Genomic DNA, 14035 nt, shown 5'->3' on the forward strand with positions numbered 1-14035 from the left:
TTAAACCAGCACAAACCAGCATCAAAACACACCTAACCCAGCATCTGCAGTTTTGTCAACAGGGAGTGTCACTCTGAAAGCTCTGTAGACAGAGATGAGCCACAGATCCTGAGGTTAAACCCTAATGGATGAAACTAATAACAAGATGACGTGTAAAATGAACAAACACTGATGAAAAATGCATGAAAATCAAACACAAAAACCTCAGTTTTCACAATTCTAATAGAGGAGATGGTTTATAGTTCCAGTATCTGCTTTATGACTCTTCATGTTCAGTTCATTGTTATGTTTTTTAAACATTTGATATGTTTTTAGGTCAGACAGGTGAAAGTTCTGTGAGTTTAGACATAATTACTCATTTATCAGTTCACAATTGTTCAAATGACATTTGATAATCGTATTGAAACTGTATTTCTGTAGAATGTCTGTGACATATAAAAGTGTCTCAGTCTTTATCAAAGTGCTCATGACGTTCATAATAAAATACATCCAATTCTTTTCAATTCTATTTCACACTTCATGGTGTATTTTTGAGATGAGCCGACAGTATCAGTGGATGATATTCTACAGTATATGAGTCAACATCCTTCTTTAAGATCAATGAGATGAGATCATGTGAAAGTGTAAATACAGATGATATGATTTTAATAAACACATGAATCTGATCACCACACAATATATCTTATACAGTAGAAGAAACACTTTTATTCTGCACATGTTGTTTTGTTGTTTGTGAAACATGTTGTGATAGATTTGTGAGTAAATCACTGACTGCATTTCAGATTCATCCAACATCTTTCTGAAATCTGCTTGTTGATGTCTTGATGTGTTTGGTTTGATAAATGCTGTGTTACACGTGCGGTTTCATCTGCACTACACAGAGATGATGATGTTTAATGCAGTTTTGAGGTTTCGTGTCATTAAGTGACTCAATCGCTCTCCATCTGATGTGACGTTTGAGTTCAGTCAGACTATAAAAGACCCACCAACAGCCCATAAACAACATCTGCATCACAACCTGACTCCAGGTATCATCATCATCACCACATCTGTCTGTCTGATCTGTAGATCGGATATTCATTCATCTCTATTTCTAGTGTGTTGAGAAGATCATGTATGAAATCAAGTCAAATGTAATTATTTATTGTGTTTTATTTCAGCTCCTCATCAAGTCTTCATTCATTTATAAACATCATCATCATCATCATCATCATCTGTCTGTGTTTTAATCTCTAGTGTCTCTGAGAGTTGATGTGAAACACGTGATTAAATGTTCTTTGTCTTTGACTGAATGAAAGTGTTTATAAATGAGATGACGGGTGAAATTAGTGATCTGATGAAATGTGCAGATGATATGCATTGGTGGGATGTGTGAAGGATGTTCAATCACTAGAAAGTCTTTTAATTTTCTCTTTTTTTGTAGTTTGGACAAAGGATAGAAAACCTGAAAACCTGAAAAGTGATCAAAACAAGAGATTGAGCAGGTGAGATCTCTTCAATACTTTGGCTTAGACCTTCATTCTCAATTCATCTTTGATAAATATTCAGACGGGACTCAAAACGCTTTTGTTTTCTTGCTGAAATTGAGGAGTTTTGATGTTTTAGCAAAGAAAGAAGCTTTGATGAAAAACACCAGATAGAAAAAGACTTTTATCCCAACTGCGGTGACTATCTTACACAGATTTGATGAGCAATCTTAAAGTTTGGATTTCTACAGTTTTTGTCTATTATATTGTTGTGTTGTTGTTTGTTGAACCTCATCCCAAATCTGTAATCAACTACATGATATTGTGTGTAAACATCAGTCACACATGAATGTGTATTTGTGTTTGTGAAACATGTTTCTTCACAGAGTCAAACTCACCACAGGTTTGTTATTATTTCAGTGCCGACTCTCAACACTTTCACATCACGACACGACACAACATCACCACCATCAATCAGACATCATGACAGACTACAACATCACCAACAACCAATCAGATTGGTCCAATGATTCACTGATACGTAAACAGATGGAGTTATCTTGGAGTTTTCGTGACAAACAGCCATTGGCTCGTTCAGTGTTCGTCTGGACTCTTTCAGCGGTTGAGATTCCGATCATGCTCTTAACTCTGTATGCGATGTGTTTTCTCATCAAGTCTCGTCGAGCTGCTTCAGTTTTTGTGATTCATTTGATTCTTTCAGATCTCATACAGATGATTTGTCTCATATTAATGACACGGGACTGGACGTATATGTTGTTCTCTGCACATGAATATTCTGTGACTGTGGGAGTGTATTTGATGGCATGTGTGGCGTTTGAAAGATATCTTTTGGTGTCTCATCCTATCTGGTTCAAAACTCACCAGACACTGAAATCCTCCTGTTTGATTTCTCTCCTCATCTGGTTTGTGCCTCTGATCTTTACGACAATAAGACCACCTCATCTGTATTTTCATTATCTCTGGTGGTCTGTAGCGTGTATGAGCCCCTATCCAGTGATCATTCTGTGTTTTGTTGGTACATGGAGGGGTCTTTCTCACGCCATATCACTGACGTCTCACAAACGCAGAATGATTTTGGGCACTTTGTTCCTCGTGCTGCTCAGTTACACGTTTATCATCCTCCCGATCTCAGTTGTGTGTTTTATTAATAAAATCACTAATAATGAGATTAGGAAAACTTTGTCATTTCTAAAAGTCTATAGATTTGCTGAATGTCTGCTGTAACTGAATCCTCTGGCTGACTGTTTATTGTATTTGTTCATGAGGACTGATGCTGCTGATGTATTGCCGTCTCTTCACTGCTGTCGTAGATCAGACACACATCAGATTTCTGTACGATACACAACCAGAACAACACAACCATCATCATAATGGACAGTAGACTCACGGCTGTGTCAAGTGTTTTCATGTGATTCTCACTTGTCTGTGTATCTTCATGTCTATTTGTGTATATTTGACAGACTTTTGTGTATTTATCTGCAGTAGTAAGTGTTTGTAGATGCATGATTAAAATACTGTATTAAGCGACACTATAACAACACATCATCAGAATAGTAGTTTGACAGGTTGAACTGTAGAAAAGAAGAAGAAACAGATTTTAGGAGTCTAGAATGAGTTATTTCACAGTTATTTCACACAGAGACACTGAAGTATTTCTATATGACTGTCTGTAATGTATACACATGTACAATAAAACACAATACTCTTCATGTCGTGTGTGTGTGTGTTGTTCACTTGCCACTGATGTGACCCTGTCAGGAGCTCCAGGACTTTGTCGGTGTTGGGAGTTTAACAGCTTGTGTTTCTGGTAAAAATGTGTTGATGTCACTGAATGTCTCGTTTGAATGAACGACTGGCTGCTATCAGATGAGTTCTGATGTGTTGTGACGACTGTAAACTATCAGAGATCTTGATATATGATATATCACACATATCTGTACGGACACACAGTCTGAGGTCATTGGCAGAGGCTCTTTTCATTGGTTCTTTCTCTCAGAACCATTTGAATTGATGCACTTGTAAGGGTAGAGAGACTCACAGACAAGGGTTATCAGCCAGACAGGTTTATTTATTGACAAATGATGAAAATAACAACAGGTGAGTATATGATAGAGTTCTTGAACTGGACAGTTGGGTGGAGGATATTACAGTCAGGCCGAAGAGGGTGGTGTCGTGGTGGGCGACCTCGGCCGCGAGGAGCTGGATCTTGGAGATGAGCGGAATGGAATTCACCGAGTAGACTGGGGTGTAGGATGTCATCGCGAAGGACCCAGGATCGTCGAACCTCGTTGATTTGACGTTGGATGGGAAATGGACCAATGAATTTGGGACTCAGCTTTTTGCAGGGAAGTTGGAGTCGGATGTCCCGGGTGGAGAGCCACACTTGATGGCCGGGGGTGTAGGCAGGTGTGGGAGCTCTCCTAGTGTCAGTGTGGAATTGGTGTCGTCTCGATTGCCCTTTGGAGGTGTTGCTGAGCTGAGTCCCAGACCCTCTCGCTCTCCTGGAACCAGTGGTTTACCGACGGAACTTCTGATGGATCTCCCGACCAGGGGAAGAGAGGAGGCTGGAATCCGAGTACACACTGGAAGGGAGTGAGGTCGGTAGTGGGTTGTCGCAGGGAATTTTGGGCGTACTCATCCTAAGGAACCGGTTCCAGGAGTTCTGGTGGTTGTGGCAGAAGGTACGGAAGTATCGGCCTATCTTCTGGATCTTCCTTTCGGACTGTCCATTTCTCTGGGGATGGTATCCAGAAGATAGGCTCACGGTCACACCTAGGAGATTGACAAAGGCTTTCCACTTTATGGCTCTGATTGGAGTCTACGGAGTTGACACAACTCTCTCTCTCAATGGCTCTGATTGGAGTCTACGGAGTTGACACAACTCTCTCTCTCAATGGCTCTGATTGGAGTCTACGGAGTTGACACAACTCTCTCTCTCAATGGCTCTGATTGGAGTCTACGGAGTTGACACAACTCTCTCTCTCAATGGCTCTAGGGACAGTTACCAAGTTGTGATGTAACCACAAAAGAAAACTGTTGTCAGTGGTAATTAATAATTATACATTTGCTCTTGTGTAATTATAATCCTGAAAAAAATCCTTTTAAACTATCTAAATTTCATAAATAATGTATTTTAACATGGTCTTGAATTTACAAGCCTAATTGTTTCCCGTTGTTTTATAATTTGGCACAACAGAGACTTGCTGTACAAAAATAATATTTAATGATAAAGGAATACCTTATAAATATGAGAAATATTTGTAACACTATAAAATCCCAGTTACCACAAGAGAATTTGCTATTGTTTTTTGGAGCTATTCCTTCTGGGATTGTTATGTTTATGAAAGGTTTTAATATGTGTTCTCTAAATAACTAATACACCTAAAGCAACCGTAAGAATCAAGAGATGAGGAATTTTATAATTGAATATGAATATAATTGTTCACTTTTTTATTTTACTTTTCCATGAAACTACTCTGCACTTCAACATCACACAACAAGATTTTTTACACAATATTGTAAAGATCATTTTAGTGTAAAAATAACATTATTCTACCACAATATATGAATAATGATATCTAAATATAACAGTCTTAAGCAGGCATGGACTAGTGAAAACATTTTACTATGTTTCTCAAAATAACCCTCTGCCATCAGACACACACTGATCTGACAGCAGTCGTTTAGGGATCGTGTTGTTTCCTGGCACAGCGAAAACTACAAAGGAGCAGATCATGGTCTGAAAAACAAAACACAAAACTTCAGAAATGCCTTCATTCCGTTATTCATTATTTACCAGGAAATGCAGTAAAAAATAAAAAAAATGTAAAATCAATATTTCAAAAACACAGTTTTACTAAAATGAAAACTTTGAAAGCATTTCTGTTTATTAAAATCAAATAAAATATTGGCCTACATTGTTTTGGGAAAAGTAAACTAAACAAAAAATGTAGATGTTCCCTCAGAAATAAACTGAAATAAGTTTAAAGCATTAAAATGAGAACAGTTAACAAAACTAAAATACAAATTAAGTAATCTTGTATAGCAACATAAAAAATAAAAAATAAAATAATAAAATGACAAAAGCATAACAAAGTTGCTAAATATGTAACTAAAATTAACCTGAAATAAAACAAAAAAATTAAAAATATGAATAAAAACTAAATAAAATCAAAACTATAATAACTCTACATTCATATAATTGTGACCAATATAATAATGTAACAAACATTTTATACTGGAAAAACATCCAAGAAATTAGGGGCATGCCTTGCCATTCTTACATTCAAATACGATTTTAACCAAATTAAATGACATATTAACTCAATTACATGCTACAGCTCTTGAATGCATTTTGTTTGAGCATACTATAAATATACTAGATGTTAAACTGGACATGTCGTGGGTATTTCATCAGGACTCTCTGCATTGAGATCCGTCATGATGTCTCACCTCAGCATCAGACTGCAGAGGACAATCTTGCAGATTCACATTCGCCTGATTCCTGCAGACCGTCTGAGCCGCTTCTACCTCTAGTGTGTACTTCACCCGTGCTGGAGGGTAGATCTGACGTGAACACACACACACGCGCACGCGCACACACTGTTAGTAGTGAATATATCAGAGTTGTTTTACACCACACGGTTTACACGTCCCTTACCTGAGCTGAATCTGAGAAGATGTTCACCACTTTAAAGGCATACGGGTAGTTATTCATGCGATTATGAAAGTCGATGGCAAAGTTGGCCACACTGACAACATTTGGGTTGTGCGTGGACCTGTCTCCCGTCACGAAACAAAGGGCTGCGAGGAGGCTCAGAATGCACATCATCTTGGCAGCATGAAGGTCTGTGAGAGTGAAAGCGAAGTCATGATGTGACTTTTACGTGTCAAAACTGCAATCATGGAAATCTGTATTTTCTTTTTGTACTCGCCTGCAAAAACCTGAAGAAACATCTCTGACGCACGTCTGGTCGTGTGGATGGATGTGTTTGTGATGCAGCATCAGGTCTTGATCCGCGTCAGTGTTGAGTTTTCAATGACAGATGAGAGCTTCTTTCAGCATTTTGCTGATGGAGGTCATTCCTAACACTCGCTGATTCATGTTTAACGTGTGTCTGCATGCACAAACACAGACCTGATAACCTCCGTCATGCGTTTGTTTGTTCTCACACAGCTGATCACATGACCAGACGACTGTACGCTTCAGGACCCCTGACTGTGCAGTCCAGAATATCTCCTGTTGAAAATGTTTTTACCACCACAAGTGTGCCACATAAACAGGCGTTTGGACACAAATGCTTTAATGCTTTTACTTATTTTATTGTGTTCTTGTATTGTAACTCTGTTTCTTTTTGTCCAGCAGGGATGTGTTAATAATATTTTATAAGAAATAAACTCATAACCTTGTGATCTTTGGACAGAAATCTTAGATTCAAGGTGCATAAGATCGTAACAAAACAGCCGGTTTTACTGCAGTGTTCCTGGCTTGTAATGTGAACGACATTGTTGTAACAACTTCCTTGTTTTCTTTCCTCTTGATGTGTGGAGCTTCAGGGCGATACAGAATGGTCCTTCTAGGGAGAGAGGAACTCACAGAAGCTGAGAGCGTTTTAAAACAGCTTTTCCCTGAATCCATCAAGGTGTGCGAGAGAGGTTTCAGAAAGCATTTCTTTTCTGTACCTCCGTCTGTATGGGGTTCCATATGTGTCAAAAATGTGTTGATTGAGTTGTACAATACAATTGTCTATGTCTACTGTTATTGCCTGTGTTTTATTTGTTTTTGGTATGCATGTACGTATGTCTTCTGTTTATGTCGTCCTCCCTGTCATCTGTATATGTTGTCCTCACTGTCGTCTGAATATGTCGTCCTCATTGTCGTCTATGGAAAGCCAAGAGGGTCAAAAACGCGCGAATTTTAACACGTCAACAACGCATCGAGAACGCGTTGTTTGCACGTAGAATACGTGTATTTGACGCGCAAACAAAACGTATTCTACGCGCAAACAACACGTATTCTACGCGCAAACAACGCGTTCTCGATGCGAAAACATATACAGACGACAGGGAGGACGGCATATACAGACGACAGGGAGGACGGCATATACAGACGACAGGGAGGACGGCATATACAGACCACATGGAGGTTGACATATACAGACGACAAGGAGGACGACATGTACAGACGACAGGGAGGACGGCATATACAGACCACAAGGAGGACGACATATACAGACGACATGGAGGACAACATATACAGACGACAGTAAGGACAACAGTAAAGATGACAGAACAAAACGACAATAAGGACAACAGTAAAGAAGACAGAGAAAAGGACAGCAGGATGACAAATTAAGACGACGTCAACACACAACATACACGTCAACATATACTGATTTACCTGAACAAGTAGGCAATGACCGTAGACAAAGACAAATGTATAATACAAGGCATAAAGCAGTCAACACATTTTTGGCACAAATGGAACCTCATACGTCTGGAGTCCAGTGACATGTTTCTTTCGTCTGATGCGCTTGTGTTTTACAGGTGTATGGTTGCGTATTCAACATAAACCGAGGGACACCTCACAATCTGGAGATCGTTGCAGACAAATGGCCAGACTTCAGTGTCATTATTTGCAAACCAAAGGTTAAGGTAACGTGACAGCAAGACATCAGTGTTTCTCATCTTACTTTGGTTTTACTACAAATGTTGCAGGAGGGAGTAAATCAGACTGTGACAGAAAATGTGTTTTTATTGATTTTAAAGGGCGTCAAAGACCGAGAGGGAGATTTTAACATGTACAGCATCTATTCAAAGAGCAAAGACGCTTTGAAAGACCTGCTGAAAACACCTGGTGTGATCCACACGGATGCATTCACGTTGTTAGCAGGTAGGAAACACAAGTTTACTTCATGTCCATATAAATCAGACTGAAAACAAAAATAAACCCGCACCTGTTGAACGCACAGGGGTGGACATCAGACATTTAGCAGCGGTTCAGGAGTTTGCGGATGAACATGGAATTCCCTGGAAAGTACAATGTGTGATGAATGTGTTAATGCTGCAGGACACCAGCCGGCTGTACTTTAAAGAGAGGTATTCAGATTTAAAGGGATAGTTCACCCACAAATGAAAATTCTGTCATCATTTACCTACCCTCAGACAGAAGATATTTGGAAGAATGTCGGCAACCAAACAGATCTCATCCCCCATTTACTGCCATAGTAGGAAAAATACATACTATGGGAGCCAGTGGGGGAGGAGATCTGTTTGGTTACTGACATTCTTCCAAATATCTTCCTTTGCGTTTAACAGAACAAAGAAACAATCTGAGGGCGAGTACATTATGAGAGAATTTTCATTTTTGGGTGAACTGTTCCTTTAACGATTTCATGGTTTAAGATTTAAAGGGACAGACCACACAAAAACTCATTCATCCTCATGTCAAGTCAAACCATGAAAGAAGATATTTTGAAGAACGCTGATAACCAAACAACACTGAACCTCATTGAATTATATTGTTTGAACAAAAAAACAAAATATCTTCTTTTGTGTTTTACGGGAGAAAGAAAAAAGCTGTTTTACGTTTAACCATTTCTTCTACAATAGCATTTAACAGTATTTAACAGTCTAATTGAAATACATTTCTATGTCTAAATTCTAAAAAAATCAACGATATATTGTTACAGCGACATGAAAGAAAACTAAAAGAGATATAAAGTGTTTTTCTTTCTCAGTTATGCCGGACTGAGGTTTCCAGCGGTCAGTACAGCTCATGCTCACCTGGTGAACAGCACATGGAAATACGGAGGAGACGCCAACAGCTACAACTCTGTGCTGAACTACATTACCCACAATCCCTCTCTGTGCGTGGTTGAGGAGGACGGATCTGAGCCAGTCTCGTGGCTGCTTCTGTATCAGCACTGTGCTCTTGGGTTACTCTATACTCTCCCACAACACAGACGGAAAGGTTACGCCACATTACTGGTGTCAATCATGTCCCAAAACCTCCTGGAGCGGGGATACCCCGTGTACTGTTTCGTAGAGAAGGAGAACGAGCCTTCGCACAAACTTTTCACATCACTGGGGTTTAAACATTCATCAGACTACAGGTCTGTGTGGTTTGAGCTAAATAAACGAGAAGAAACATGATTCAAACCGTCCCTTCAATTCACAGAACACTGCACATTCATTAATAAACCGATGTACAGTAACAACCTATTCCTTATTAATGATTCATATTAAAATATCATATTTGTTGTCATTATTGTTAACTAAAATTAACATGTTATTTGTAATAAAATAAAACCGATATTGAAATATTATTTATTAAAAATAAAGAAAAACTAAACTAAAACCAAATTTAAAAAATCGAATCTATATAGCAATATAAAAAAAGATGTAATAATGAATTGACAAAAAACATACAAAATTGGAATAAATGAACAAGTAAACTTAAAATATAAAACAAGCCTATGTAAAATATGAAATGATGAATAAATATCACTTTACCTAAAATATAACATTTATACTGTTTTTAATGAACTATTTATTCATTGTAATTATTTTCTATAACATTTATTCTGACTGTACTTAAAGGCATGTCGATGGCAGAAATAAAGCTGATCTATTTACTGTAGTACAGTACAATTAATAAATGACAGCAAATTAAAGTTGTCCAAATATAGTTTCATTTGTAATACACTGTAAATACTACACACTTAATGTCACAGAGCTTACGGTATGCAAAAATAACCCGTTTAAGATGTTGTATGCTACACTGTCATCACATCAATGTGTTAAGGGAGGTAAAGTCAAGCGCATTGCATTGTGGGATACAGTATTCAATGAGAGTTTTGGTTGTATGATGCACATTCTGATTCTGAGACGATGGAAGCATTCAGTAATAACTCAAAACAAGCATGTATAAATCATGGTTTTATTACCTTTAGTATGTCCTACATTAGAGTACTATAAAACAGTACAAAGTTATGTCATGTAGAAATCACTTCTAATGTTCTAGAAAAATAAACAACGTACAAAACCCGGATAAAACAAAGTACACAACAGATTGACAACAAATGATCAAAACAACATGTTTCAGTTTCGGTCATAAACAAACGTTCTGTTAATTCTGTGTGCTGTTGTACAATCTTTCAAGATGAAACCAAATTGAGTTTGACCTTAAAACAGCTAATCTACACGTCCGGCCGCACCGACGCTCCATTGCATTTCATCTTATCGCTCACAACTGAAGCCAGTTAATACAATAAATAAAAGTGAATTACATTTTAAAACGACTCTCACATTCATCACGAGCACAGGTTCTGCAAACCAAACGTGAATACGATCAGTCCGTCTGATGATGTGGTGATTATAATCACAATGTTTGTTTTAAGGTCCCATACACAGTTGTGTTGCTCACACTATGAACAGAAAGTACACAACGTCCCGTTCAACCCCTTCAGACCCAGTCTGCTGAAGACATTCCCTGATGAACGTTCAAGAGAGCTGTCCGTCTTTCAGGGATGGGATGAGAATCGGTGGCAAGTGTTCTTATTAAAGTGGCAATGCAAGTTCAGATAAAGGCCACTAGGGGGAGGCTGTGAGTCCTTCACTCTGGATGTGGTGATGAAGTTCTGCTTTGCATATCGTGGCTCCTGCACAATGAACAGAAGGAGGCTCCTCATCCCCTACACACAGAAAACAAAACACGGTGACCCCATCAGGATGTGCAAAAGGTCTCGTCCTGTCAGATGTCATTTTCCTTTAACCCACGTAAAGAAAAGCACTACTCACCGAGTCCTGAGGACGAAGACACGCTGTCGGCCAGTGAGCAGCTGTCGGCGTGGTCCGGCGACAGACCCTCCATCAACGGTATGGAAAGCTCTGAAGATGGCACAGATGAGTCATAAATGCCCGAGTCTCTGGGCATCTCCGGAGGACTGGCCGATCCGTCCACATGAAGAACCGGCCTCAACGAACCCAGCAGTTCCTGACCCGATGAACCTTCCCCCCCGTCCGCCTGCAGCGAGGGGCCCGGCAGAGAAAGCACCGCCGTCTTCGGCCAGTTTGCTGTGTGATCCTACAGAGACCAGTTTAACCCCATCATGCTATTTCCACTGTAGCGAACACCTTAACCTGTAATATCTTCAGAGCGTGGATATATCAAGCGTAGCATTCTGGCAGGTCACGTGAGTTCAGCTTGCATCAGCTGATCACCGTTAACCAATATTCATACAACACACACTACACTGTAAAAAATCCAACTTGCAAAAAGTTGTAAAAACTATTATCTATTAGTTAACTGAACAATAAAACTATAAAAAGTTGACTTAACAAGAGGAAATAAGTTGGTTAAAAAATTGTCTGACCAACTTAATTTAAACTGTTGACTGGATGTGCACATGCAAGTTTACAAGCACACATGTTGGTTTGGTGGTTGGAGCATGCGCGCTGTAACATGATATGCCATTTTGATCCTCAGTCAAACGTGCAGCACGAGATCACGACAAACTTCATCTTTTCAAACATCATAGTTTAAAGTAAGTATCGTTATTCATTTTATTATATTTATTATATTGTTAAAATGTTTGTAAAACATTACACATTGTGATAATTAAGCATATTGTTCGCGACATGCAAATATCTAACGTTACCGTTAGAGTTTAGAATGCCAGTAAAATGTACGTTGTGTGTTTTGACCTGGGTTTGAAACTAAATTCATAAGTAATGTAGTGTCACCGGGCAAGCTTATTTTAAAGTAAGTTTGCATGAACGTTCTCATCAAGGAGAAAATGTCGCAATCCGGGGTTTAGGCCTATATCTTGTAAATCTAATTTCATGTTTTACAATGCTGGCTAAATGTATCACAGTTATCAGACATAGTGTGCGATTTGTCTTATAAGTTAGACTTAACTCAAAATATAATTGTGTTGTTTATTACATCACAGAAAAAGCCGTTGGAGTCCACATGGAATGATAGCGCCATGTGGCACGAGATCACGACAAACTTAATCTTTTCAAACTTCATCGTTTAAAGTAAGTATATTTATTCATTTTGTTATATTTATTAGATTGTTAAAATGTTTGTAAAACATCAGTGTGACCATTAAGCATATTGTTTGCGACATGCAATCTAACAAATCTAACTTCATGTTTTGCAATCCTGGCTATATTTACCAGTTATCGGAAATTTGTTGTTGTTGAAATGCAAATTCACAATGTCACTTTAATAAAAAAATTGTTTTGTTGTTGATAGTGCATTTATTTTTCATTTTTTTCAGAATCTTTTTTGTGCCATTTTATTTGTTAATTTATTTGAATTTGATTTGTATTTTTACTCTTTTTTTTATTTAGTTAATTGTTTGTTTGAAAATGTTAATGCTGATTATATATGTTCACATTGTTGACAATATTACATTGCTGAAAGGTGGGCAGACCATCCAGTGTTGAACTGCTTTGTTTGAAAGTTGCAGTTCTAAAAACTGTTTATTTCACATGTTTATTGGTGTTTTAATGTTTTATGCATTCAAAGAAATAGAGTCAAAGCCTAAGCATGTTAAAAGGTTAAATGTGAATCTTAATTTATCCTCCGTTAGCTTTAAATTGATTTTGAAAATTTTCCAGGATTTTTTTATTTTATTGCCTGTCATTTTGTTTCTGTTAGGAAGTATGGTTTTTATTTGACCTTGTTTATATTTCTTTCAACATTTTTTTCTGTTAGGAAGAATGGCTTTTATTTGACCTTATTTATATTTCTTTCAACATTAAGGATAATAAACAAAACTTGAAACCTGCAGTTATAGTTTTATTTTATAACATTGCTAGAACACAAGAACATAACATATTTGTCCAAAAACTCACAGAAAAAAGTTCACTTGACATAATTTATTGACACACATTAGAAAAGAATTAGAAGTCTTTTCAACTAACAAAACTATGTTCGCTGAACAAAAAAGTGACCTGTGACTTTACTCAGTGATTTGAGTTGAGTGAACCACTTGGTCCAAAGTTGAGTAAACTCAAAAAAGCTGTGCAGCAAGTTGCCTTGAAATTTTAAGTTAAGTCAACTTTTTATTTTTTACAGTGTAGACTGCGTCCTATTTAGGTTGCATTTCTTTGCTACTTATCAGCTGTTTAATCGTGTTTCACCTAAAACCCACCTCCATCCCCATCTCCTCCTTATCTGCCTGTATCTTCAGATCTTTTCATTTAATCCTGTTACGCATCAGGAACTGTTCTGGTTCCCCAGGTGGGGGGACATGTATTGCTGCGCTCCTGCTATGTCTATGCAAGGCTGCATGGACGGGCAGAGAGTTTGCCCAGAACAGTTTCATTCCGCCAAACTAAATATATGCTATCGTTAAATAATTGATGACAGTGGTCCCGACAGAACAGAATGATAAAAGAATGGAAACCCTCTCTCTGTACGAGGGGTTGTCAATGCGTGAAGACATTTGTTTGTCACAGGATCATAGAACGACACTCTTCTACCGTCACAGTCCAGCGGCACTCTTACTCTCTGAAGCTTCTTCTCAACTGTA

The 14035-nt window shown here is 38.1% G+C and overlaps 3 protein-coding genes across 5 annotated transcripts; 1 reads left to right on the forward strand and 2 right to left on the reverse strand.

Moving 5' to 3' along the window:
- Positions 1 to 3534: 3534 nt before the first annotated feature.
- zgc:194981 (uncharacterized protein LOC561073 homolog) lies at positions 3535 to 6669 on the reverse strand. The gene is made up of 4 exons (XM_057328601.1): positions 6422 to 6669; positions 6148 to 6335; positions 5940 to 6053; positions 3535 to 5226 (listed from the first exon to the last, which is right to left on the reverse strand). Exons 1-4 carry the CDS (start codon positions 6441 to 6443, stop codon positions 5122 to 5124), a joined length of 429 nt encoding a protein of 142 aa, XP_057184584.1. The 5' UTR covers positions 6444 to 6669; the 3' UTR covers positions 3535 to 5121.
- si:ch73-106k19.2 (glycine N-acyltransferase-like protein 3) lies at positions 6241 to 9800 on the forward strand. 3 transcript variants are annotated; one of them, XM_057328598.1, is made up of 6 exons: positions 6241 to 6333; positions 7038 to 7129; positions 8034 to 8141; positions 8256 to 8379; positions 8459 to 8585; positions 9227 to 9800. In XM_057328598.1, the coding sequence occupies exons 2-6, from the start codon at positions 7055 to 7057 to the stop codon at positions 9639 to 9641; spliced, it is 849 nt and encodes a 282-aa protein (XP_057184581.1). In that variant the 5' UTR covers positions 6241 to 6333; positions 7038 to 7054; the 3' UTR covers positions 9642 to 9800. The 3 variants fall into 3 exon arrangements, with proteins under 3 accessions (XP_057184581.1, XP_057184583.1, XP_057184582.1); XM_057328600.1 differs by having other exon boundaries at positions 6312 to 6333; positions 7044 to 7129; XM_057328599.1 differs by lacking the exon at positions 6241 to 6333 and adding an exon at positions 6824 to 6926 and having other exon boundaries at positions 7044 to 7129.
- Positions 9801 to 10261: 461 nt separating this feature from the next.
- Positions 10262 to 11585, reverse strand: LOC130551047 (interleukin-17 receptor D-like). Its single transcript, XM_057328602.1, has 2 exons — positions 11289 to 11585; positions 10262 to 11182 (listed from the first exon to the last, which is right to left on the reverse strand). The coding sequence occupies exons 1-2, from the start codon at positions 11422 to 11424 to the stop codon at positions 11082 to 11084; spliced, it is 237 nt and encodes a 78-aa protein (XP_057184585.1). The 5' UTR covers positions 11425 to 11585; the 3' UTR covers positions 10262 to 11081.
- Positions 11586 to 14035: the final 2450 nt, after the last annotated feature.

This window comes from Triplophysa rosa, unplaced genomic scaffold (assembly GCF_024868665.1).
Source record: "Triplophysa rosa unplaced genomic scaffold, Trosa_1v2 scaffold57_ERROPOS2633229, whole genome shotgun sequence".
In the NCBI taxonomy this organism is placed as follows: Eukaryota; Metazoa; Chordata; class Actinopteri; order Cypriniformes; family Nemacheilidae; genus Triplophysa; species Triplophysa rosa.